Source organism: Meles meles, chromosome 13 (assembly GCF_922984935.1).
Source record: "Meles meles chromosome 13, mMelMel3.1 paternal haplotype, whole genome shotgun sequence".
NCBI lineage: Eukaryota > Metazoa > Chordata > Mammalia > Carnivora > Mustelidae > Meles > Meles meles.
The window spans coordinates 76530418-76557327 of NC_060078.1; the positions used below are offsets into that span (position 1 = coordinate 76530418).

The following is a 26910-nucleotide window of genomic DNA, read 5'->3' on the forward strand; positions in this document are numbered from 1 at the left end:
GGTAGAAGCAGTTTCCGACAGTGAACAATGGGAGGAAGGGTTATGTTAAAATCATGAATTGTTCTCTTATTTTCTGACACGTTAATTTAAATATTTGGGATCTTTATTTCAATTTCCATATAAGTCCATTTAAAAGGTTTTAGAAGCTTGATTGTTTTGTTATTTGCTTTGGTTTTTGTGGGGGTTTTTTGTGTAGTAAATTGTAAACAAGAAGGGAAAAAACCCACTACTTAGAAATGATCATTGTCCATAGTCCAGTGAGTCTTAACGGTTATTTCCATTTGCTCCAACCACTCTGAAGGAACAATGTTACTTTCAAATTTTCCGAAAAGTTTTCATTTTTTGCATTTTACATATTTTTCCTACTTGTATTATTTTTCATAAATATACAGAACGTATGCACATGAAAAGATGTTTTTTTAAAAAACCAAGTCTTATGTTTCTTTCTACATCTTTCTAATTTGGCTGCCTGTGTATCACTTTCAGTGTTCTCACCCTCGCCCAGCAGGGCCCTCAGGCTCTTTAGGGTGGTCACTGTCCTCAGATTTGCTAGGGCCTCGTCTGTCTTCTGTAATTGGAGCAGAAACAATTTTATTATAGAGGCTAGAATTAATAGATTTTTCTAGTTTTCTGCCTCGGTTGCCTTTTTATCTCAAATATAAGGCTTGTTTGCCAATTTAAAAAAGAAACAATTCACATACTACACATTTACTCATTTGCAGCTTATAATTCAGCAGCTTTCAGTATATTCAGTTTTGTGACCCTCACCATAATCGGTTTAGAACATATGCACCTATGTTCTCCACGAAGAAACCCTGTTGGGTTCAAACCTCATTGGCAGTCATTCCTCATTTCTCTCCAAACTCCAGCTTCATCAGTCCTAGGCAACCTCTGATCAGCTTTCTGCCTCTCTAAATTTGCCTCTTCGGAACGTTTCTTATAAATGGAGCCCTATAATATGTGGCCTTTTGTGACTGGCTTCGTTTTACTTAGCACAGTGTTTTCAAAGTGCGTGCTGGTCGTTGGTATATAGCATATTTAATTCCTTTTCATCCCACTATGTGGATCTGTTGCATTTTCTCTCTCCATTCATCAGTTCACAGATAGTTGATTGTTTTCACTTTCTGGCTGTGATGAATCATTCCGTGAACATTCATGCACAAGTTTTTGGTGGACACTTGTTTTCACCTCCCTCTAGGGCATCCACCTAGGAGAGGAATTCCTGGGTCATATGGTTACTCTGTGTTTAACCTTTTGAGGAACTGCCAGACTTTTTTCAAAGCAGTATGGCATTAAAGAAAAAAATGATCTATACAAGGTTATGAACAATCTGTGGAGTTCAAAGAGATGAGAACATAGATGTTCTTTCTTTTGAGAAAACATCCTTTAAAGTTTTATAGGCTACTGTCCCATCTGCATATCTTATTTGCTGTATCTCGTTGCCTTAATAGATAACTGCATCATTTTCCACATTTGATTTTGCTTTAGATGTCTGTTTAAAATCTTAGCTCCAGGGGCGCCTGGGTGGCTCAGTGGGTTAAAGCTTCTGCCTTTGACTCAGGTCATGATCCCAGGATCCTGGGATCGAACCCCGCACTGGGCTCTCTGCTCTGCGGGGAGCCTGCTTCCTCCTGTCTCTCTCTGCCTGTCTCTCTGCCTGCTTGTGATCTCTGTCATATGAATTTAAAAAAAAAAAAATCTTAGCTCCACATGGATATAGATACCAGCTTTTAAAGGAAAATAATTTATTTTCCTTTTTTTTTTTTTTTAGATTATTTATTTATTTGACAGATAGAGATCACAAGTAGGCAGAGAGGCAGGCAGAGAGAGAGAGAGGAGGAAGCAGGCTCCCTGCTGAGCAGAGAGCCCAATGTGGGGCTTGATCCCAGGACCCTGGGATCATGACCTGAGCCGAAGGCAGAGGCTTTAACCCACTGAGCCACGCAGGCGCCCCTATTTTCCTTTTCTTAGACAGCAGCAGCAGCGTCCCTTGATCTTGGTTGTAAAACGTAAGCTCCTAGAGTAATAGAAAAACTAGGGGAGCATCATGGGGCTTCTGGTGGTGGTTTTCTTTTTGAGATCATGTGTATCAAAGTTGTGATAAGGACCTAAGCACACTGCACAGAACTGACTGGGCCCCTGGAAAGGGGAAGATGATCCCACTATCAGCGCTGCATGTTGTAATCCCAAGAGCTCTGTCTAAACAAAGCATCTTTGGACTGGATGTGATCCCAAGAAGTTATTTTCTCTATCCTTGTTTTTCAGTAGGACTAAATTTAACCCTTTTAGGATTAAGGAATGTACTTGTTGGGATGAACATTGGGTGATTATAAAAAATACTTAGGAAAAAAATGGTATCCTACTTAAAAAAAAGTAACCCTTTAAAAAATGATGACCTATACCTTTCTAAAGGTAACTACATCGAAGATTCTAAAATATTTATTGAGTTGTTTAAAGCATATTTAAATCTCTATTTAGAAAAATTGGTTTTAAGAGACAGAAATAGACTTCCAGATTAAGATGGTACCGTGAGTTTGTGTTCTGCTATACAAATCACAGTCCTTATCTGAAAAATTGGGGGCCATATTTATCTTAGAATTCAGGATTTGAGGGTTTTCAAAAGGCCATTCCATATATTCCGTCTACACCCAGTGAGTCTGGGCATTATCCCATAATACGACACATTCATATTTCCTGAAGAAGCGTAGGAATACTCATACTAAGGGATATAAAGGATGACTATCAGTAGTCTCATATTTGTTCAGGCCATATTTGGCCATTAAATGAATTTCGTAACAAACTTAAAAAATGAACTTGCTGGTTTCAGAGATTTTTAGATTTGGGTGTTATAGATAAGGAAGTCAACGGATATTGGGATAGGGCTGTGTTCCAAGCCCAGGAAGGGGCTTTTTTTTTTAAAGAAAGAAAAAGGAAAAAAAGAAAAAGACCTTTCCAGGCCTAGAGAGAAGCAGCATCATAGACCATACATGGGTGGTAGATTGAACTGAGACCCTAGGCCTCCTGGGTTCTGGGTCTAGAATGAGGCAGTGGGAGCAGGAGATTTGGCCACTGCACAGTAAAGGGAACTTAAACGGGGTACAGGGAACCTAAAAAGGGTACTTAAAAGGGGTCTGATGCTGGAGTGTGACTCCCCAGCTCACGAGAGGAAGCTTGTTAGGTTGTCTGCGCAGTGTGGGAATAATCATGCATAAAGAATTCTCCTGTCTGTTACGTAGTAACACCTGCCTTGAGAAATACTGATCTGGGCAACAGATAGTGAACACTCTAGCAATCAGCATGAGGTAGTTGGGGTTGATAGGGAGATACTAGGGGAAAATAATGGAAAATGACCACTTGGTTTCTTGCCAAAGGGGTCCAGTAGTTCGTGCCGTTAGTGAGGTGGGGCAACCAGAGGAAAAACGATTTGGGAAACAAATGTTGATCAGTTTTGGGGATGCTGAATTTGAGGGGCTAGTGTGTCAGTAGCTGGGAGATGTTACATTTTTATATCATGAACTCAGCTCAAGAGTGGCGTTAGAAATGTGTAGTTAAACATACCAGTCATTGTTAAAATGAGAGAGAAAATGTTTTCTCTTCTGCATGAAGAAGGGGAAGAGAGCTAAGGGCAGAACATCAGGAAACACCACTGTCTTTAGACACAGAAAGAGAGGCCAACAAAGAAAACTGAGAAGGATCAGTCAGAGGTGGGGGAAGAGCCAGAGTTGTGGGGACCAGAGAAAGAGACCACAGCAGTGATTGTCAGTGTCCTGTTCTTAGAGATAAGGTGTATCCTCTTTGGAGTTGAGGAGGTCCTTCTTTTACTTTGCCTGAGTGGTCCCATTGGGCTTTCACTCTTTGACCTACCCCATCCAGACCACGTTCTCACAAGTGACTTTGACACTGTTTGTACCCTGCTAACTCATAGGAGATTCTAGAGTCGAGGAATGGAATGTTCTGGTAAACTCTAACAGTGTTAGAAGATGGTAGGAATGGAGGAGAGGGGGGTGAATGAAGGGAAAGTCCTGGTCCTAGAGGGGACACTGCAGGAAACTAGCCTTGCAGAAAAAAAGGGACTTCTGAGAGTGAGCATCGCCTGGGTGCAGATGGGATGTGCTGCGACAAGGTTACTTTAGAATAGCTAGGTCTTGAGCATGGGCTTTGAAACATTCCTGGGGGAAATTCTGCTAGCTTGAATACTCTTAAGGAATAACTATACCTGACAAATGTTTTAGAAATTAAAATTGCAACAGTTCATAAGTAGGTTTGGGCATGGTTTCAGTTTCGTTAAGAGTGTTATTACTATGACTAGATAATTAGTAACATTCTATATAAAAATTGCTAACCCACAGTTGTTCAGTGTTGCAAGCAGGGGCAGGGGACTAATAGGAGATCCTCTTTTTAAAACTGCTTCCTGGGGCTCCTGGGTGGCTCAGTTGGTTAAGTGTCTGCCTTTGACTCAGGTCATGATCCTAGGGTCCTGGGATTGAGCCCCACGTCAGGCTCCCTGCTCAGTGGGAAGCCTGCTTCTCCCTTTCCCTGCTGCTCGTGCTCTCTCTCTCTCTTCCTCTCAAATAAATAAATAAAATCTTTAAAAAACAAAACAAAACCTGCTTCTCGACTGCCCCCAAAATTCTGTACCAACGAAGATGGGGTGTGTAGGAAATATTCATGGAAGATGGGGAGTGACCTTTTCACGGGACTACTTATATGCATGCCCTGTATATGAATCTGGAGGTTACCATTTATATTTTAGCATCAGAGATGATTCATTCATTTAACAAATATTTCTTGAGACCTCCTTGCCAGGTGCGACGAAGGCACTAGAGATACAGGAGTCCACAAGACAAACATGTCTGCCTTATAGAGCTTCCATTATAACAGGGGGAGGACAGATCATAAACATCAGGATAGTAATTATGTAGTATGTTGGGAAGTAATATGTCTATGGGAAATAAAAGCTGGGCAGAGTAAGGGTGATGGGGGGAGTGCCTGGGGTGGAGATGGTGGTAGGAGGTCTGGGGAGAGGACAGCTAGGACAAAGTCCCCAAGGTGGGAGTGTTCCCGACGTGTTGAGGAGCAGCCAGGAGGCCAGTGTAGATGCGCTGGAGTGAGCAAGGGGTGGAACATGGTGGGGGGTAAAGGCAGTGGAAGGAAGATGAGCCTCTGGTTTTGGACATGTTGAGTATTTGTGAGTCTAGAATTTTGGGAGAGGGCTGGGCTGGAAATACCCATTTAGGAAGGAGAAGCTGGCGTATGGAAGATATCCGAATCCATGATATTGGGTGAAATCACTGAGGGAGTGAATGTAGATAGAGAAGAGGGTCAAGAACTGAACTTCCTGGTGGCCAAGACATTAAGAAGTCAAATGGTTGGAAAGGAACCAGTAAAAGAGGTAAGGGAGAGCAGTGAAAGCCAAGTGTACAGTGTATCAGAGAGGATGAGGGAGTAACGAACTGTGTCAGATGCCACCGAGAGGTTAAGATAAGGACCAAGATTCCACCATTGGGCAAAGGGGAGGTCATTGGTCACAGTGAAGGTAGCAGTGTAAGGGGGAGTAGCAGGAGGTTGGGGGCAGTGAGGAGTACAGAGGACTGGGACACCAGCTGGCGGAGGAAGAGGCGTCAAGAGAAGGGGTAAGAGGAGAGCTACATCAGCGCTCTGTGCTGGTGGGAGCGCCCTGTGCAAGGTGCGGAGGAGATGCTGGGGCAGTGTCCTTTTGCTTCGTTCTTCTCGCCTGCCCTGTCAACTTGAGATCTTGTTAGTTTTGCTTACTTTTGGGGAAACCATGAGCTCAGTTTTGGCAGGACGACTGTGAGCGACTTACCTTTAGTCCCTTGTGTTCACTGGTAGAGCAGGAGCAGCATAAAGTTGTAGTCAGGTGGCAGAACCCATGTGAAGAGACGGTTTGGTAGCCATAATCTTGAAAAGGCATAAGATCTACAAGATTCCATTATGTCTGAATACAGCCCAGTCCTCAGTCCCCGCTTCCAGTTTCCCCTCAGCTTTATTGAGGGATGATTGACAGAATTGTCCACTTCCAAATTTGATAGAACAGGCATGCCTTTCCCCTTTTTATTCAATGTAAGATCAAAGTCTGGACTAGCTTTTGCTCTTCTCCTTAAGGTTTTTTTTTTTTTTATCCCGTTTATCATCTAGTAATCATTATTTAGTAAGACACCGATTATAATAGGCATTTAGTAACTATTTGTTCTTAATGAGAGCCTACTGCTTAGTGTAGTAATACAACCAGTGGGTTGAAAAAATGGAATTAGTTTGCATATGGTTAATAGGATCTTTATGTACCTTTCAGAGTATTTGCTTTGTGTGTTGAGCTGTATGAAATTATTTGTAGGACCCTTGACTTTAACCAGGTAGCCTTCTTAAAACCTCTGTGCCCTTCTCGTAATACGCTCACACCCTCTTCCTCCTCTTTGTCAGCTGGACTGCACGTTTCCTGCAGCCTCTGTTTACAGCGTCTTCAAATTTAATCTGTGGTCCCAAAGAGTATGTTTTCATGCTGACTCTATTAGTGTGTGTGAGGATAGGTGGAGAGAGAGTGGTTGACATGTCCAGCTTTTAAGATTCCCAGTAGAACAGACTCTCGACATCTTCTTGACCAAACACTCAGTTAACCAGCATGAATGAATGTTTCGCACAGATGGCTGGAAAGTAATGCCCCTGGAGCATAGCAAATGTGTACTTTGCAATATTTTTAGTCTTAAATGCCAATTTTCAGAGCATTAATAACCAGAGATTTTTTTTCTTCAGTTGGATTCGATAAGAATTTACTGTAATTATGACCTTAACCTGAATTTCCCACCCCTAAATCCTAAGGATATCCTGTCCTTTATTCCTTGCTTATCCTCTGCTGTAGCTTTCTAATCCTTGAAACCAGAGCTGTGCTTTCTACGATCAGCTCGCTACTTGGTCATTTTACTAACAAGCCTTGAGGTTTTCTTTTGACCAAAGTGCATGAGCGGTAGCAGCCCCTTCTGCACTCAGACCCGAACATTTAACAAGCCGATACGAATAACAATTTTCTTTCTCTTCCTAATTATTTAGCTCTGTAAGAAGCATCATTTTGGAATTAACAAACCAGAGAAGATTGTACCATCTCCCGACGACTCAAAGTTTCTACTGAAGACCTTTACACATATTAAATCCAACGTGTCTGCTCCTAATAAAAAGAAAGTAAGAGTTTAATTGACATGGGCTTGGAATTCATCTTTGATTAGTTTTACATTGAAGGGTAATTTTGTCCCTAATAAATTTGTTTTCAAACTGCTTATCCTATGAAAGCAGTGTCTGTGCGTGGTCCTTGGGATCATTTTCCCTTGTCTCCTAGGAAGTTGGATATTATCCTCATGCTGCTGCACGTTTGAATTCCTGCGGTAATTAGTAGCTGAATTTCTTACAGGTTAAGGAAAGTAAAGAAAAGGAGAAGTTGGAGAGGAGATTACTTGAGGAGTTGCTAAAGATGTTCATGGACTCAGAGTCCTTTTACTATAGCTTGACCTATGACCTGACCAATTCGGTGCAGAGGCAAAGCGCCGGGGAGAAGGATCCCCGTCCCCTTTGGCAAAAGGTACTTCTCTCATAGCTCAGAGTGGAACAGTTTATGGACCTGTTTAGCTTCTGTAGGAAAACCCAGACAACATGTTTCTGAACTGTTCTCTACCTTTTCCAGGTTGACGACCGATTTTTTTGGAATAAATATATGATACAAGATCTTACTGAGATTGGTGTGAGTAATTGTTTCTAAAATATCCTATAGTTATAGTTATGAAGCAAATATTTTTCAATTGTATTAAGATGAATTAAAAATCTCACTAAAATGGATATTGGGGAGGTTGTGTGCTGTGGTGAGTGCTGTGAAGTGTGTAAACCTGGCGATTCACAGACCTGTACCTCTGGGGCTAAAAATAAATTATATGTTTATAAAAAAATTTAAAAAAACAAACAAACAAAAACAAACCCTCACTAAAATAGGGTGCCCTGGTGGCTCAACTGGTAGGCCATGTGCTCTTGATCTCAGGGTTGGGAGTTTGAGTGGGTGTGCAGCCTACTTCTAAAAGCTTTGTTTTGTTTTGTTCTCTTTTGTTTTAATTAAAAAATCTCACAAAATGTTTTCCCTTCTAGAATGGGAATCATTTAGCTAGGAAAGCCAAGGCATCAGTTAAGGCAATTCACAACACCACTGCCTAGCCAAAGGCCTAGCTTTTTAGCAGGTTCCCATAGGATAGTAGTAATTTAAGGCTGCGGGACTAAGGTCCATAGGGTTCCTATGAAAGACAGGGTTTTTTTGTACTCATTGGAAATGCTGAAGCCCAATTTTCCTTTAATGATACCAGTCACTTAACTTTCCTGTCTCATCTGGGAATTGGAGGAGACAAATCTCAAAGGACATTCCAGTACTGCCAGTATTTGAATCTGGGAAGTTAGGGAATATGGTGAGATTATTGCTTGAGGTTCCTTCCAGGTTAGTGATTACTTTGTTCCTTTACTTTGTCACCTATTTCAAAGAGTTATGACCGTCGGAGGACAATTCATTCACTCAGTCCACAAATATGTATGGAAGGCTTGCTGCGCGCTAGTTACTATTCTGGACACAATGTAGGCAAACAGCTGAATGGGTAACATATTATCTTTTCATGAACTTTGCGAAAATTTCAAACCCTTTTTCTCCGTTCTTCCTCTCCCCCTTGGCAGTGGTTAGTATAAATGATTTGGACTTCAGCAGTGTCTACCACTAGATATCTACCATGCCTCTCTTGAGAATGAGGCTTGAAAATGTTCTCACCTCTTTTTTTGAGGCTGATCAAACTAAGACCACTGAAATTCAGTGATGGGGAGAAAAAGAAAGGTGACTGTAATGCACATTTTTGCCGTTTGCTGACATACTGAGTTCTAATGTGTTTGGCAGAGTTTTTGTCAGACACTTGGAATTACCATTAAAACCGATGACTTGCAGTCGAGATGGCATTTGGCAGTGTACATTTCTCTTTTCCTGTCAAGAGTTTTGCGTGATTGCTGGAACAAAAATACAAATAATGAGAATGGTGGTAAGAATAATGAATGCAAATAGACACTTCACTTCCCTATTTTCAATTCTAACCACCTTCCTAAGATCCTATCTGCGTGCTCCGTAAAACAAACATAACCGTGGGACAGGTCCTGACTTATGTGGCTATGGACAATGAGGTGGGTTTGAAGGTGATGTCAAGGTTAAGGCTGGATACAGTTGTGGAGATGCGAGAGAAAGAGCGAGAACATCTGCCTAGAGCACTTTTTACCTTTGCTGTCCCTGCAGACAGTCAGCTGGGAAATTCGAGTATTCTTAGCCTGAAAGGCACAGAAGCGGACGTGTCTAAGTGTAATTAATATACTCCTAATTATGTTGGGTGACTTGGTAAAATAAGATATTCGTGGAAGGATTTTTTGTTTTGTTTTGATTCATTTGCTATGTGGATTTTAGCTTAGCAAGGCAAGTTTTTTTTCTAAACTAGAAAATAGAGTCAGTCTTTCCTCCTAACAAGGTGATCAGAGTTGGTTGTATTTTTTTAAAGCCTTGATGCAATGGGGAGTTAAAAATCAACCTGTACGTTGGTTTTTGTTTGTTTGTCTGTTTCTGTGCCAAGGGGAATAATCACAATAGCTACATTTGTTGAATACTTAATGATAAGGCAGGAGCTAAGCCAAACCCTTTTTTACATTTTTCTCTTCTGCACAGTCTCATGAGGTGATTGTCTCTCCTCCTTCTCAAAGCAGGACATGGAGGCGCGGTGAGGTTAAGTGATTTACCTGAGTGAATTAGTAAGTGGTAGAGCTTGAGTTTGTTACCCAGGCAGTGTGGTGTCTATGTTGGGGGCCCTCTCGGGCAGCTTTTTTTTTTTTTTTTTTTTTAAGATTTTATTTATTTATTTGACAGAGATCACAAGTAGGCAGAGAGAGAGGAAGGGAAGCAGGCTCTCCGCGGAGCAGAGAGCCCGATGTGGGACTCGATCCCAGGATCCTGAGATCATGACCTGAGCTGAAGGCAGTGGCTTAACCCACTGAGCCACCCAGGCACCCAGGCAGTTCTTTTTGAACTGATCACCACAGAGAAAAGGAAAGGCTCTCCCCTTTGTCCTCCTCCCTCCTTCCTTCCTGCCATCCTCCAGTATGCAGGAAACATGGTTAAAAAATAGAAAATTTCTGCTTCTGGTAAACTCACAAACATGTGCTAGCTTCTGTTTGGGTTTAAGGGAGCAGCAGTGCTGTGCGGAGGGAAGCAACATGATGCTCATATTGTTTTCAGACACCTGAGGTGGACTTTTGGATTATCCCCATTATCCAAGGTTTCGTGCAGATTGAAGAACTGGTGGTTAATTATAATGAATCATCTGATGATGAGAAAAGCAGCCCAGAGACCCCCCCTCAGGAGTCCACCTGTGTAGATGACATTCACCCACGATTTCTAGTGGCTCTCATTTCACGCCGAAGTAGGCACAGAGCAGGTGAGTAGAGGGCAGAAATCGTGTGCAAGTGAAATTCAGATGAGAATGGTAAAGCTGCAGGTGTGTTGAAATGCTAATGACAATAATGGATTTGGAAACATAATTGGCTTCAAAGTGCTCAGTGACTCTAAATAGTGTGATGTAATTGGGGACCAATTTTCTGGAGGGAGGTGCATGGGGGAGAGTTAACAAAAGCAGAAAGAAAAGGAAGTATATATATGGAGAAGAGAAGAGAGTCACTTGGGATGTGCTTCTAAATACCATTGTTCCCACTGACAGCCTGATCATGGTAATAAATCCTTCCTGAGTGCTAGCACCCTTGGGAAAACCCTTCCCTTTCAGTTCACAGAAAGTATCTTCGCTTCAACTTTTAAAAAACAATGATGCATATCGTTATGAGTTTTGGGGGAAGTTGTTACTGTTCTGCCTGCTGGTTGCACATGAGATCCTTTAAGCTATCCTGAAAGACGTGCTTGGTTAAGGAGCATATCTGGTCAGACTAAATCACTTCTTTATGTTGCTGTTTTCTGTTTTAATTGTCTTTTAGGAATGCGTTACAAACGGAGAGGAGTGGATAAAAACGGGAATGTGGCAAATTACGTGGAAACTGAGCAGTTAATTCATGTTCATAATCATACTTTGTCCTTTATTCAAACACGAGGCTCCGTGCCTGTCTTTTGGAGCCAGGTTGGGTATCGATATAATCCGCGACCCCGGCTGGACAAAAGTAAGCTTGTCAGTTACTCGGTTTGCAAGTGATGATTTCAGAGGGAATATTTTAAAAAATATTCGTTACTTGATGGGTTTTGATTGCTGGGCTAGGTACTTCATTTAAAATAATAAAACTGTGTGAAACATAGTAGTGATACAGTATTTGCAGGAATAAAAATGATTATTGATAACCTAAGTAAGTTATTTAACAATAAAAAATTCCCTGACAATAGAGTAAAATATAGCTTATTTCACAGATTTTAAACCATTGTTTCCTTGGAGAATACTTTCTTAAATGCTTACTTTTGGAAAAGGGTAAATGTAGCCAATATTATAAAAATAGGAAATCTCTGGAGATGGCATCTACGAAAAATAGATAATTTGCCTTTACTAAGACGTCTCACTGTGAAAGGTTTGTTTTGTTTTAAATACTGAGGATTTAACTTCTTCCAGTATTTCAACTGTAGCACAGAAATAGCTGTCATGTCAGTCTAATCAGATTACTCAGGTTGATTTTGAAAATTGTTTACAGAATATTTTCTCTCAAAACTCAGTATATTTTTGTGAGAACCCAGTAGACCTTCAGTTTTTAATATTCATATCTGTAGGAGGGTTTTTAGTCTCTTACTATCAACTACGTGGAGCTCTTTCTAACAGTAGGCCGGATGCATGAACAATAAAGGTCCTAGTTTCACAGTGTGCCCTTCCAGTGTAGTCCAGTGCAGTCTGATTGGGGAAAAAAGGAATCTAGGATCTTTGGCTTTGCATTTTATTTTAAAATAGTGGTTTTGGACCATCTTAGTTACATTTGGTTGTCAATAAATTATTGAAACGTAAAAGTAAAGATGGAATAGACACTAATTTCTGTCTCAAACATTAGAAGGAAAAATAGATTTTGTATCACTTCTTTGTAGGTGAAAAGGACACTGTTGCCTATTTCTGTGCCCATTTCGAAGAACAGCTGAAAATTTACAAAAAACAGGTGGGCTTTGATCTGTAGTAATAAAATGTTCCTTCATATTCAGCCATGATTATATATGTTTCTTTAAATTTCATGAAAATAACAATGTACTATTTATAATGAAGCAAAATGGCATCTTGTCATGAAGTTGAAGAACACATAAGCTAAGAGTATTTTCAATATTCCTTAAGAAGAATTATCATTGAATCAGCTACTTTAGACTGTTTTTAGATAAGAGATCAGTCTGTCAGTTAGGTACCACAAGCCAAAAATTATCTAAAGTAAGAAATGAAAGGCATCTCTCAGTACAACTATAGTCCCACCTCCTGAAGATAACTTGATATGTATCTCTCAATGTCTTTTCTCTGCCCATCTTTCTTACATATTCATATGTAGGAATGTGATCCTATAGGCTAAAATCAAGTGAAAACTGTTGAGTAGAATTCCAAGTTCAGTAAGTTGACTAGATTTCAGATGAGATTCATATAGAATAATCAGTAAGTCTTACCTATCCGCAATGCCAGTTTGAAAGTGTAATGCTCTAGGATGCCGTTTTCTAACAGTAACAACAACAACAACAACAAAAATTAGGAAGAAATAACCTAAAACCTAATAAACAGACAAAAAAGGTAGCATGTATATGGAGGCGGGAAGTGGGAGAAAGAATGACTAAGAACACAAAAGAAAACTTGAATAAACAGAGAGAAAATACCATGTTCCGGGGAGGAAGGACTAGTACTGAAGACATGTCAGTTCTTCCAAAATTAACATATGCATTTTGTGCAATCCTTGCAAAGACAGCCTGAGCAGGAAAATAAAAATGCAAGCCCTCAGACTGAAAAAAAGTATAAAGTTGATAATAAGAGATAAAGACAAGTAATTGGGGAAATGAGAACTCTCACACATTGCTGGTGGGAATGTAATTGGTACAGCTGTTACAAATGGCATTATCAATCAAAATATGCTTAGATCATTAGTCCCGTAGTTTTGCTTTTTGGTATCTGTACTACATATTATATATAGAAATCATTTCCGGGTGGATATGGTTCTGACTTTGGGAAAAGTTAAACCATGAACGTTTTAAAGAAAAGAGAGAAGTCTTTTTTTTTTTTTTTCCTTTTTAAAGTCCCGAGGCCTTCCCCCAGCCTTTCTTTGGTGCCCCTAGAACACCTTTTTGACCTTGGGTCTTAATTAGGGCTTAAAAAGTGCTAAGCAATACCTCAGTCCCTTTTTGAGTTAGCTAACACAATCATCTATGACTTCTCAATTTCAAATTCACCTATGATTTCTAGGGTCAGGCTTTAGAATATGAAGGCCTAATTAAAATAATGCCTGCCCCCTTGCTTTCAGGGAGACCACTTTTCCTTGAGAAATCTTTATATGTTTGTATAATTGATCAAACTTGACTAAGCTTGACTAAGTTTGATCAGCTTTGCTACTGACACCATAGAAACTAATATATGCAATTAGATGTTAAAAATAAATAAAAATTTTTAAAAAGCACTAACCAGAGTGAAAAATAATAATACATTTGACTTTACTAAATTTTTAACTCTATTGAGGTTTTATCATGTATTTATTGAAACTGCATTAAAATTAGATAGGACTTAAATCACCAACCATAATGAAAATATTAATGAGAGTGTGTTCAAGCTCCATGTTGGGTATAGAGATTACTTAAATAAATAACTTAAAAAATAAATAATGGGGGCACCTAAGTGGCTCAGTCATTTGAGCCACCAGCTCTTGATTTGGGCTCAGGTAGGGATCTCAGGGTGGTGAGATCGAACCCTGCGTTGAGCCCCGTGTCGGGCTCCCCCCTCAGTGAGGACTCCGCTCTCCTCCCTCTCCCTGCTCACTCTGCTCACACGGTTCAAGCACACACTCTCACTCTCTCTCAAATAAACAAATCTTTTAAAAAAATAATAAAAAATAAAGACCTTCTGTTTATTAAAAGGCACAATTAAGAGAATGGAAAAGCAATTCACAGAGTAGGAGAAGATATTTCAGATTTTAAAAAGATATATCTAAGACAAAAGACTCATATCTAGAACTCTTATTTAAAACTTATTTTTTAAATAAGTCTTATAAACCCCCCCTCCCCAAAAAGATGTCTGGCCTGAAAGAAAACTAGACAGAAGACTTGAGCAGAGTTCACGGAAAGGTATATTTAACAGGCCGATAAACACATGACAGGAGTTGCATGTCATCAGCCATCCGGGAAATGCAAAGTAATACCACTGGCACACCGGAATGACTGAAACAAGAAGATAATGTAAGCCAAGTTTTGTTAAAGACGCGGGAAAACTGGGACTCTAAGACAAAAAAATTTTAAGTCTACCTGAGAGAAGCCAACGTTCAAGCCAGGAGGTCTCTCTAAGGACGCTGGTTGCAGCGTCACAGAACCCCGACTGTTGATCAGGAGGTCAGCGGATAAAGAGTGGCACGTGAAAAGCACTGGACACAACGGCTTGGAAACGAGGTAGAGATGTAGATCTGTGTGTACTAGCAGGGAAAGATCTTGAAATCACACCGTGGAGTGAGTAAAGCCTGTAACAGCAGATGGTGTGTTGCCCTTTAAAACCCACAAAACAGAACCGTGTAATTCTTCTCCATATCTGTGTTCTCACACACACGTGGATGCGCATTTATATCAGCACACCTTTATAGGGGCTCGAAGGGCACACAGCACTAACCCGTATTACCTCCGGGGAAGGCTGTGGGTCTGTGTTGCAGTGAAGAAGGATTTGACCTTTATCTATATTTGAACTTTTTACACCGTGAATAAGTTCAGGTATCAGCAGTATGTGGGGTTATCACTAGCATTACAGAAAGTAAGCCACGATTCCAATATCACACGTAGGGGCACCTGGCGGCTCAGTTGGAGGAGCCCTGTGACTCTTGATCTCAGGGTTGTGGGTTCGAGCCCCATGCTGGGTATGGAGATTACTAAAAAATAAATAAAAACTTTAAAAAAATGTAACCCATAATCATTGTGCGAATTGTAACAGTACTGAGATGTGTAAAGGAAGCGAAGGAGTAACCTCCTCAGCACCTTCATCCCTGCTCTGTGTTGACTTTCAAAAACCTGTTTGGACACATCAGTTTTATCTGTGTGTGTTCTGAGCGCACACACCTCGCCCTTTCTAACGGTACCCCAGTACTGTTCCCTTACCCGCCTGCCCCCCACCCCGCCCCGCGTGGTCGCTCTCTGAGAGGTGAACCCGTAGGTCTGTCTGACTCAGGGTGGCTCCACTATTCCTGTCACCGGTGACCGGTTTGGGCACTGACCTGTGTATGTTCATTGGCAGCTGGGCCAGTGAGGTGTGATGTGAGGGAAGTCTGCTGGAAGCTTCTGGGAACGACTTCCTGCTGTGATAAAAAGAGATACAGGAATCAACAGTCTCTCCGTGGAGGTTGTGTTTGGATTTGATATGCTGCTTCGGCAGCGTCTAAACTGAACGAACCAACCTGAGCCCTGACCAATATGCCAAGGATGGCAGAAAAGATGGAAAGACTTGGTATTGGTACCACTGAATTAAGCAATTCTAGAACCATGCAACCTCCTGACTTCTTGTTCTAAGATCTGAGTCAGTGATTTGTCATTTGCAGCAAAAACCATCTTGTACCTGCATAAATACACATTTATAAAATTAAGTCAGTGGAGGTCTGTACGATATATACTATTCTGCAACTTTTTCACTTAATGTTTCATGGCTGTTTTTTCTCTATTTCTCCATTGATGCACCCTTAGGATATAGTTTTTGCTAGTGTAAAAATTTTTCAGAAAGCAACGTTCATATACTTGGGGACTCTATGTGCTTCACAGAATATGTTTCTAGAAGTAGAACAGCTAGGTCAAATAGTAGGCATAGAATCTTGACACTTGCCCAGAAGATCACAACAGTTTATACTCTCAGCAAGAATGGGACCCAGTGCTCACTTCCTCATATATTACCAGGGCTGACTCTATTTAGGATTCAATGTTTGCCTCTGTATAGGTGAAAACCAGTTTTCTGTTATAAATTTGTATTTCTTTGGGCTTTTAAAAAAGTTTTTATTTAAATTTCAGTGAGTTAACCTACGGTGTGATGTTTCAGGTGTACACGATAGTGATTCAGTACTTCCACACAACACCTTGTGCTCATCCCAACAAGTGTCCTCCTTAACCCCGGTCACCTGTTTCTCCCGTCCCCCCTAGCACCCCCCACCAATAACCATCAGTTTGTTCTCCATAGTTAAGAGTCTGTTTCTTGGTTTGTCTCCCTTTCTGATTATTAACAAAGTTGTAGCCTCATGCCTGTTGGCTCTGTGTATTTTCTCTTGTGAATTTCCTCTGTATCCTTTATTTCTTTTTTTCTAATAAATTTATAGCACTCTTGTATCTTACTGGTTTTGTGTTACAAGTGTATTCCCCCAGGTAGTTTTTTGTTTCTTTTTGTTTTGTTTCTTTGCCTACCTGTATTGTCATTAGTTACAGAGGTTTTAAATATTCATGTTGTCACATTTGTCCATCTTTTTCTTTATGTCTTTTGGTTTTTATCTTATGCTTAGAAAGCCATGTCCCATCCTACAGTTATGGAAACATCACCCCCAGTTTTTTTTTTTTTTAACTTAAAAAAATATTTAGGTCCTTTGGCGCCTGGGTGGCTCAGTGGGTTAAGCCTCTGCCTTCAGCTCAGGTCATGATCTCAGGGTCCTGGGATCGAGCCCCACATCGGGCTCTCTGCTCAGCGGGGAGCCTGCTTCCCCCTCTCTCTGCCTGCCTTTCTGCCTACTTGTGATCTCTGTCAAATAAATCGATAAATAATCTTTAAAAAATATTTAGGTCCTTAATGCATCTATAGTTTGTGCATAATGAGACGTAGGGGCTAAAGTAAGTTTCTCCCCACTATTCTAGAATATTCTATACTTCTCCCAGAATTATCCTGTTACCATAGTTTAGATTCCTCAATATACGTGGGTCTGTCTCTTGGCTATTTGTCCTGTTCTATGGGTCATTCCTCTGTTTCTATACAAGTACTATCATCTTAATTGCTATAGACTTAGAGTATGTTTTGCTCTTCAGTGGGTCAAGTCCTCCTATATTAATAGTTTTCAGAGCTTTTTCTGCATATTTATCCTTACAGATGAACTTTAGAATTAACTTGTCAAGTCCATGGGAAGAGCTGATCAACTTTTGATTGGGATTGTTAAATATTCACATTAATCTGGAGAGACTTGACATCCTTACAACATTGAGCCTTGCTATCTGGCATCATAGTGTCTTTCCATTTACTCAGATTTTCTTTTTGGTATTTCAGCAAAGTTTTATAGTGTCCATATGTAGATCTCATATATTTCTCTTAAAAATTATTCTAAATAAAATATTTGTTATGATAAAGGACCTGGTTTTTATTATGTATCCTAATTGGTTATTGCAAATACGTAATGCATAAGATAGCTATTAATGCTATTGACTAAATGATTCTCATAAACCAAAATATAACAAGCGAAAGTCTAATTTTATGGAAAAAATGGCTGCTTGAAGGGATAAATTTCTAATTGTGGCTATAAAATATTTCTAAAACATAATTCCAGATAAAGTGATTAAAAACCACATTGAGTTTTTAACGTCTGACTAAACTGAATTTGTTTTTCCTTACTCTCACAGGTTATTATTAACTTGGTCGACCAGGCAGGCAGGGAGAAAATCATTGGTGATGCTTACCTGAAGCAAGTGTTACTCTACAACAGCTCACAGCTCACATACGTCTCATTTGACTTCCACGAGCACTGGTAAGAGGGCTTCCTGACGGGAGTTCTGACCCGTTCCGGTGTTTGCGGCACGTGCTGCCGTGGCAACCATGGCTTCTCATCTTCCTGTCGGAAAGACATCTCTCTTCTTGTCATTGTTATTTAGTTTTGATTTTCACATGAGCTTTATTTTGGCTAAAAATTTAATTGTTCCTGAAATACTTAGTCCTTTCTCACAACAACGTGAGAGTTCCATTTTTCCTTTTATCACTCGAAGAACTTCTGGAGCTTTTCCTTTCTGCTTGGGTCCAAGCCTGGCAAAAGTCATTGAGTCCCCTTACTTAAAAGTCATTCTCCTGTCTCGTCTTTATTGCATTTTAGTAATACTTCTTTCCCTATGGATCAACTTCACTAGCGTTTGCTCCGGAAAAATAATAATCAGTGAATCATTTTGATGGTAATTTTCACCTGTGTGCACTCTGAAAGCCGGTTCTTTTGTCATAACCCTGGCTCTAATGTGGGTCCATCCACCCAGGTATTGAAAATTTGGTGGGGAAAGAAGCTTCTGATACCTGTGATAAGATACACCTCGGTGTATTCTTCAATATATTTTCTTTCACAATGCAGATTAATTATAAGCATTTATATAGTTGCCCATGTAATTTATAGTAGTGTTAACCGCATGTACTTAAAGCAATAATTTTAATTTTTCCAAGCTACTTTAAATATTGTATCTTAAGCTGAAAAAAAAACAAGTGTTATTAAAGTTGTTTTTTTTTTCCCCTTTGGCATGTATTTTAGCCGAGGAATGAAGTTTGAGAATGTTCAAACACTAACAGATGCCATTTATGACATTATTCTTGACATGAAGTGGTGTTGGTAGGTATTTCATAAGTCAATTTGATATAAACTCTTAGTCTGTGAAATCATATGTATTTGGTACTATTAAGTGTTAAAGTAATAGCAGCAAGCTGAAAAAACATTTTTCTTTTGTTTTGCTTCCCAGTTCCCATTTTCCTTTCCAAGAGAGTGGCCGTCCTTGGGCAGCGTTAGCTTAGAACAGGGCAGAGGTGTCAGGGGGTCAGGCAAGATGCAGTGACGCCCTCTCTGACTGTTCTTTAACTCCGGTCGTTGTTCCGTGGTCTGCGTTTCCTCTTTCTCCTCTCTCTCAGCATCCCTAACATGGCTTCGAGGTACTTGGTCTCAGTGTGCAGGCATTTCAGAATTACCAGAGAGGGGAAGATGAAAATTACCAGCAGGAGGGAGTTGTAGGAAGAAGAGACTGGATTAAAGGATTGGAGAGAACATTTGATCAGACAGAGAAATTAGACACACGAGGCGTCTGCAGGACTCCTCACTGAGTGGTAAAGTGACTTTGTCTGCTTGAGGCAGATGCACTGAGATGCATTTCTCCTTGCAGTCAAAAGGAAGGGACAAGATGGTGTTTTGAAGTGCCTTCTGGGGGCGCCTGGGTGGCTCAGTGGGTTAAAGCCTCTGCCTTCGGCTCAGGTCGTGATTCCCAAGGTCCTGGGATCAGCAGGGAGCCTGCTTCCCTTCCTCTCTCTCTGCCTGCCTCTCTGCCGACTTGTGATCTCTGTCTGTCAAATAAATGAATAAAATCTTCAAAAAAAAAATTGAAGTGTCTTCTGGCTTTAACGTGTAGAAGGGCATACCCTGGGCTTGTGTCAGCTCTGCTTAGGAGACTGGAGACAAGTCATTCTGCCCTTCGGTTTTATTTTCTTTTGTTTGTCTTTAAAACGGGGATAATAACGTCTTTCTTATCAACTTATTGCGTGAATTAACAACAGTGTCTGCGAAGTGCTCAGTAGTGCCTGTCCTAATATTCCAAACAAGTGGATAACCAGTGCTCCTGGTTAGTTATTGCTATACTCTAAGGAACTGTGGTTTCTGAAAACCTCATTAAGGTATTTCATATTGTAAAATAATCCCAATCTATTTTTGAAAAAGGGTCGATCAAGCCGGGGTGATATGTAAACAAGAAGGGATTTTTCGTGTCAATTGCATGGACTGCCTGGATCGCACCAACGTGGTCCAAGCCGCCATCGCCCGCGTGGTCATGGAACAGCAGGTAATTGGGGGCGGGGGGTGCTGCATTGTAAGGATTCATTTCTGCTTTTTTCCCACATGTAAACAAGTACATAAAATCGTTCTGTAGAACATTTACAGCATACACAGTTGCATTAAAACCCGGAAAGTACAACCTTCAGTAGAAATAAGTTGATTTAAGTGGCATTTTCTTAAGTACTCATGTCAAAAATGTGAGGCCCAGCATTTCAACGTGGTCAATCGGTGGGCCTGTGTGGCCATACCCGTTTTTCCTCTTAGCTCCACATCGGGCCTTGTGCATTTGGGGCTAGGAGACGGCGGCGCCTTCTGCTCAGCCAGCTGGCGCTGTGTGAGACTCTGCCAGTAGGAGGCGCCAGAGGAAGACCGCAAGGCTGGAGGAGGAGGAAGGAACAAGCTGCGTCGCCTGTCTTGTGGCGCCTTCTCTGCAGCTGTTGGCAACTTTGGTGCCACAGAACCAGCTTTTATCCTCCACTCCTGTTGGTGGCGGCTGCTTCCTGCAGTCCCAGCATCTGTGACTCAGTGTCCCCCTTTAGGTCTCCAGCCCCACAACACCTGAGTGTTGCGTTCTCAGGTAGACATTCTTATTAGCACAGGGTCTGGGCTTTTTTGATGGAAGCTCGGGACTGTTTTTTGAGATGGTGAGTCTCTTGCTTCTCACTGTGCACTAAGCAGCCAGGTTTTGAGTCTAAGCCCTGGGTCCACCACAGATTCGGCGTTGACCCCATGGAAATCTCGGCCTCTCTCAGCTTCTATCTCTTCATCCTTAAAATGGACGTAATAAGAGTATGGACTGCAGCAGGTTGTTACCAGGAGCCAACGAGATAATTCGTATAAAAACAGCTCTCAGAACCCCATCCTCCGCGCAGGCTCACACCCTCTCGGCACTCATGGCTCTGCAACTGCTAATGTTGTTGTTGTTTCAAGAGGCTTTTTTGATAATCTCACTGCATCGGCAAATTTAAAACAAAGACAGAATAGAATATAAGCCTACACGTTAAAAATGACACCAAGACAGTGAAATATTTCATTCTATTTAATCAGGTGTAGCAATTGATAAAACTCTCGCTCAGTTGTGCTCAATTTTGGAAAAGTCTGGAAACACCATTTCTTTTATTTGAGGGTCCAAAATTGTACATGAACATGCTTCCTTTTTTCTGCAGTGTATATTTTATGCTATGGTTTCCTGCCTAACATGCAGCTAACCCGCCAATGTGTTAATTTTAGCTGAAAAAATTAGGTGTGATGCCCCCAGAACAGCCACTACCGGTGAAATGTAATCGGATCTATCAGATAATGTGGGCCAACAACGGGGACTCCATTAGCAGACAGTATGCTGGGACAGCAGCTCTGAAGGTAAACACCGACCGACAGCCAGCTTTTGTGGATCATTCTGTGGGACACAGGATGGGGTTTTAAACCAACCTTATTTTTGAGAGAAAGCTACGTGGGCTACAGGTGGTAGTCTATGAACTTGACTCCTTTCTGGAACGTTTGGCTCATGCAGGGGTCACATATTCCAACTCTCCTAGGGCCAGGAAATGGGACCACCCATTAGCTTAAAGGGGGAAATGGGGACAGACCTAAGGAAGAGCATATGTTGTCTCGGAAGGGGGCTGTTCTGCTTCCTTATGGGGACAGAGGCCCAGTGTGACTAGATCTTCCAGTTTTTCAAGGGAGTTTGGAAATCTGGAATTCCATGGGAAATAATTGGTCTTTGAAATGTTACACAGATAGAGCATGTCTGTTGCTAGAATACGGTCCTGAGTATGATATTTGCCTCTGCTGAATTTGAATCCCAGTCCTGCCCCTTATTAGCTTTGCAGTCTTGAGCAAGTCACTTAACCTCTCTGTGTCTCTTCATCTCTAAAACTGAATAATACTAGACACACTTCAAGACTGTCATGGGAGGGTGCCTGGGTGGCTCAGTGGGTTAAAGCCTCTGCCTTCCGCTCAGGTCATGATCCCAGGGTCCTGGGATCGAGCCCCGTGTCAGGCTCTCTGCTCCACAGGGAGCCTGCTTCCTCCTCTCTCTCTCTCTGCCTGCTTCTCTGCCTACTTGTGATCTCTGTCTGTCACATAAATAAATAAAATATTAAAAAAAAAAAAAGACTGTCATGGGATTGTATGAGTTAATGCATGTGAGGGCTTAGACCATTCCCTGGCACACAGTAAATGCTGAAGAAATGTTTTATTATATTTTGTGGTTGTTATGAACAAGTCTTTTGAAGATCCTACAGAGCTAATCTTCACAGAATTCAATTTAAATATAAACCATATTTACTAGGCACCAAATACTCCTTCTGTGGCCAGTAAGAAATGGTGGAATTAGTTTACATTAGTTTTATGTTAATTTTCCTTCAAGGTAACAGTTCATCTCAGGATATTTCTTTTCTTTTCTTTAAAGATTATTTATTTATTTATTTGACAGAAAGAGAGAGAGAGAGATACAGCGAGAGAGGGAACACAAGGAGGGGAGTGGGAGAGGGAGAAGCAGGTTTCCTACTGAGCAGGGAGCCTGATGCGGGGCTGACCTGAGCCGAAGGCAGACACTTAACGACTGAGCCACCAGAAGGCACTCCTCAGGATATTTCTTTCTTTTTTTTTTTTTTTTTAAAGATTTTATTTATTTATTTGACAGACAGAGATCACAAGCAGGCAGAGAGGCAGGCAGAGAGAGAGAGGAGGAAGCAGGCTGTCCGCAGAGCAGAGAGCCCGATGCGGGGCTCGATCCCAGGACCCTGGGATCATGACCTGAGCCGAAGGCAGAGGCTTTACCCCACTGAGCCACCCAGGTGCCCCCCTCAGGATATTTCTTACAAAAAATTTTATCGGGGACGCCTGGGTGGCTCAGTTGGTTAAGCGGATGCCTTCGGCTCAGGTCATGATCCTGGCGTCCTGGGATCGAGTCCCATATCGGGCTCCTTGCTCGGCAGGGAGCCTGCTTCTCCCTCTGCCTCTGCCTACTTGTGATCTTTCTCTCTCTGTCTCTCTCTCTGACAAATAAATAAATAAAATCTTTAAAAAAAAAACTGATTAAAAAAAATTGTATCAAGTCTCAACAGGCATCAAATTCATCTTTTGGTTGAGTGATAAATATAAAAAAGCTTTTTATTAATTAAGAAAATTGGACTTTCGAAGTCCTTGTACAAGGACTTTATGCACCCAATATCAGAACACCTAAATATATAAAGCAATTACTAACAATATTAAAAGGAAGAATAAATAGCAGTACAATAATAGTAGGGGACTTTATTTTATTCTTTTTTTAAGATTTCATTTATTTGAGAGAGACAGAGCACAAGCAGACTCCCTGCTGAGCAGAGAGCCCAATGTGGGACTTGATCCCAGGACCCTGAGACCATGACCTGAGCCGAAGGCAGACGCTTAACTGACTGAGGCACCCCAGTAGGGGACTTTAATACCCCGTTCTCCACCGTGGATCATCCAGGGAGAAAATCAATAAGGAAACAGTAAATTTGAGCAGGACTGTAGACCAACTGGACCCAGCAGATGTATAGAGAACATTTCATCTAGGAGCAGCAGAATACATATTCTTCAGAAGCACACGTGGAACATTTTCCAGGACAGATGATAGGTTAGGCCACAAAACAAGTTTCAACAAGGTTCAAAAAGATAGAAATTGTTTCGGGTATCTTTTCTGACCACAGTGGTATAAAAATAGAAATCGGTAACAGGAAAATTAGAAAATTCATAAGTATGTGGAAATTAATAGACTCCTGAACAATCACTGGGTCAAAGAAGAAATCAAAAAGGGTTAAATTTAAAAAAAAAAAAACCCAACTTGAAACAAATGAAAATGGAAACACAACTTAGGGGATGTGGCAAAAGCAGTTCTAAAGGGAAAGTTTATAGCTATAAATGCCACATTAAGAAAAAAGAAAGATCTCAAACAACCTAACTTTACTAGAACTAACTTTACAACAAACTAGAAAAAGAAGAAAGTAAGCCCAAAGTTAGCAGAAAGAAGGAAATAATAAAGATTAGAACAGAAATATTTGAAAGGGAGACTAGGAAAAACAATAGAAAAGATTAGCAAAACTAAGAGTTGGTTTTCTGAAGAGAAAATCAACAAAACCTTTAACTAGACTTATCAAGAGGAAAAAGGACTCAAAATTATAAATGAAAGTGACATTACAGCTGATATCACAGAAATACATAGAATCACAGGTGCCTACTCTGAACAGTTATATGCCAACAAATTGGACAATTTAGAAGGAAGGGATGCATTTCTAGAAACATAACAGCCTACCAAGACTGACTTACAAAAAAATAGAAAATTGGAGCAGACCAACAAGTAAGGAGATTTGATGAATCAGTAAGCAAAACCTCCCAAGAAAGAAAAGCCCAGGACCAAATGGTTTCACTGGGAAATTCTACCAAATATTTAAAGAAGAATTAATGCCATTCCTTCTCAGGTTCTTCCCAGAAATACTGCATGATCTCATTTATATGAAGGATCTAAAAAAATCAAACTCAAAAACAAGACTGTGGTGCTTGCCAGGGGTTGGGGGGATGGAGAGATGATTAAGTGGCACAGACTTCCAGCTAAGTCACTGCCCTCTAGGGACTTGCTCCGACACGCTGTTGTGAAAAGCAAGAGAAACAAAACAAAACCATTTAAATCTTCGTTGGATCATTCTACAGCGATTGTAATGGGCAGCAAGGGACAGAACTCTCTGCTCCTGCTCCCCGTATACACACGTCCACACACACTGGTTAAATCCCACTGTACTAAACTCTAGGGCACTGTCCCCACCTTCCCACATCAGAAATTTGTGATTTTTGAGTATCATACCAGTTTGGGACTTGAAAATCTTGTTTTTTGTTATATAGGAAGTTTTGACCTGTAAATTAGAGAAATTCTACAGACTGCCGAGAGCGGATTTACTTTAAAGCACCATCCAACAGTGAAGACTTGATGCCACAAATAGCACTTTAATTATTTGATGTGCTTGGGTCACAGCCAAATACTAGTAGATATTTTAACTTAACTACATTATTTAGAAATTATAAAAGCTTACAGAATTTTGGTCTTGTATTAAAAGCCCACACTGACTCTGGGGACATTCTTGTGTTTTGAATCAATTGTCAAAATGACTTTTTCCTTGACAGGGTGACTTTACAAGGACAGGAGAAAGGAAGTTAGCAGGAGTTATGAAAGACGGTGTTAACTCAGCAAATAGGTATTACCTGAATCGGTTTAAGGATGCTTATAGGCAAGCTGTTATAGGTAAGAAACCTAAATACTTTTCTTTCTTTAAAATTTGTTATTCCTCTGTGACTAGGGTTTCACAGAAACCAACTTCATTAACACAGTTCGTGTTTTATAATATACTTGTGTTTCTATATTCAGCATCTTACCCAAGAAATCAAGTTCAGATTTTTACATGACTAGAATCTGACGAATTTTTTAGGCTGAAGCAACAAAAGCAACAAATACATTTCCATATGTATTTGTCGGGTTGCTGTTCATGTCACAGAAAGCTTGAGGTTCCTGGAGTATGGAAGGAGGTAGCCTAGAGCCTCATCAACTGAACACTCCACATTCAATTTGTTTTTCCATTACTCAGGGCTGCGAGATGTAATGAGAGGTCTGGCTTTCCCCCATTTATCATGTGTTCTTGTTGTGGACAACACAGCATCCTTTCCTGTAAGAATGAATGAACATAGTATCAGGCTATCAGATTTAGGGATAATCCTAACAAATTCTTATCATTATTTGGAAGAGGAAATGGAGGGTAGCTTGCCCAGTGCAATACATACATTGGCAAATTTTTAAAATTTAATTTGCATGGAAGTATTACCTCATAGGATTAAAGTAATCGCAGAGCCTTCTGAACTAAAACCAAAGTAACAGCTTGTCCTGTGGTCTCTGGGGAATATTTTTTAAATCCAATTTTTTTAATCCGACTTTTTGTCATACATGAAATACTAGGGCCTCGACACTTAGGAATTTGAGATGTCTAGTGTAAAGAAGTTTGGTTTTTTGCCACAGGTCGGATTTGTGTTGACTGGAGAACTGGATTTTAGCAGTTTAAGCAGGGAAACGTAGGATACCTTTCCTCCGTTGATTGACCGAGCTGCTGTTATGTCACTGCAGACCCAAGCTCTGTCTCTCTCTCTCTGTCTACAACATTAGCTTCACCTGAATCTTGAAGCTGGATTTCTTCAGAGGTGAGAGAGAGAGAGGCCAGGTGCAGTCTGGGCCTACTGTTTCCGCTTGTTAGGGGAGTGGTCGGCATCTCTGTCCCAGAAGCTGCCAGTCTCGCTGTCCTGCCCGTCTGTGGGGAACGGATTACAGTGCTTCCTGTAGCCAGAGCTGCATGCCACACCACGACGGAGTTAGCTTGTCTGTTCAGATCCTATGCCCGTTTGTTTGTTTGTTTGTTTTTTTAAGATTTTATTTTTTATTTATTTGACAGAGAGAGAGTACAAGCAGGGGAACAGCAGGGAGAGGGAGAAGCAGGCTCCCACTGAGCAGAAAGCCGGATGTGGGGCTCGATCCCAGGATTCTGGGATCATGACCTGAGCCAAAGGCAGACACCCAACCGATTGAGCCCCCCAGGCACCCCCCCCCATGCCCATTTTAAAACCGGCTTGTCTTTGTTATTGAGTTGTAGGAATTCTTTATATATTCTGAATTCAAGTCCCTATCAGATGATTGTAAATACTCTTACCCTTTGGGTGGGTTGTCCTTTCCCATTCATGATCTTGCCCTTGAGACACGAAAGTTCTTAATTGCGATGATATCCACTTTGTTGATTTTTCTTGGTTTTGTTGCTTGTGATTTTAGTGTCATATCTAAAACAAAAAAGCCATAGCCAAGACCACCAAGATTCATGCCTATGTTTTCTTATGAGTTCTGTTGTTTTAGGTCTTACATTCTGTTTTTTAAAA

General features: G+C 40.8%; 1 protein-coding gene across 5 annotated transcripts in view; it reads left to right on the forward strand.

Moving 5' to 3' along the window:
- Positions 1–26910, forward strand: part of INPP5F (inositol polyphosphate-5-phosphatase F) — an 82060-nt gene that overhangs the window by 43182 nt on the left and 11968 nt on the right. For 3 of the 5 annotated variants that reach the window (XM_046027999.1, XM_046028001.1, XM_046028002.1), the window contains 11 exons: positions 7063–7191; positions 7418–7585; positions 7688–7744; positions 10298–10496; positions 11044–11223; positions 12122–12189; positions 17822–17946; positions 18706–18783; positions 19873–19993; positions 21217–21345; positions 25126–25243. In XM_046027999.1, coding sequence (XP_045883955.1) covers positions 7063–7191; positions 7418–7585; positions 7688–7744; positions 10298–10496; positions 11044–11223; positions 12122–12189; positions 17822–17946; positions 18706–18783; positions 19873–19993; positions 21217–21345; positions 25126–25243 — 1372 coding nt within the window. Of the gene's footprint in view, positions 1–7062; positions 7192–7417; positions 7586–7687; positions 7745–10297; positions 10497–11043; positions 11224–12121; positions 12190–17821; positions 17947–18705; positions 18784–19872; positions 19994–21216; positions 21346–25125; positions 25244–26910 lie in introns of those variants that run through there. The other 2 variants (XM_046028000.1, XM_046028003.1) reach the window with 2 other exon arrangements.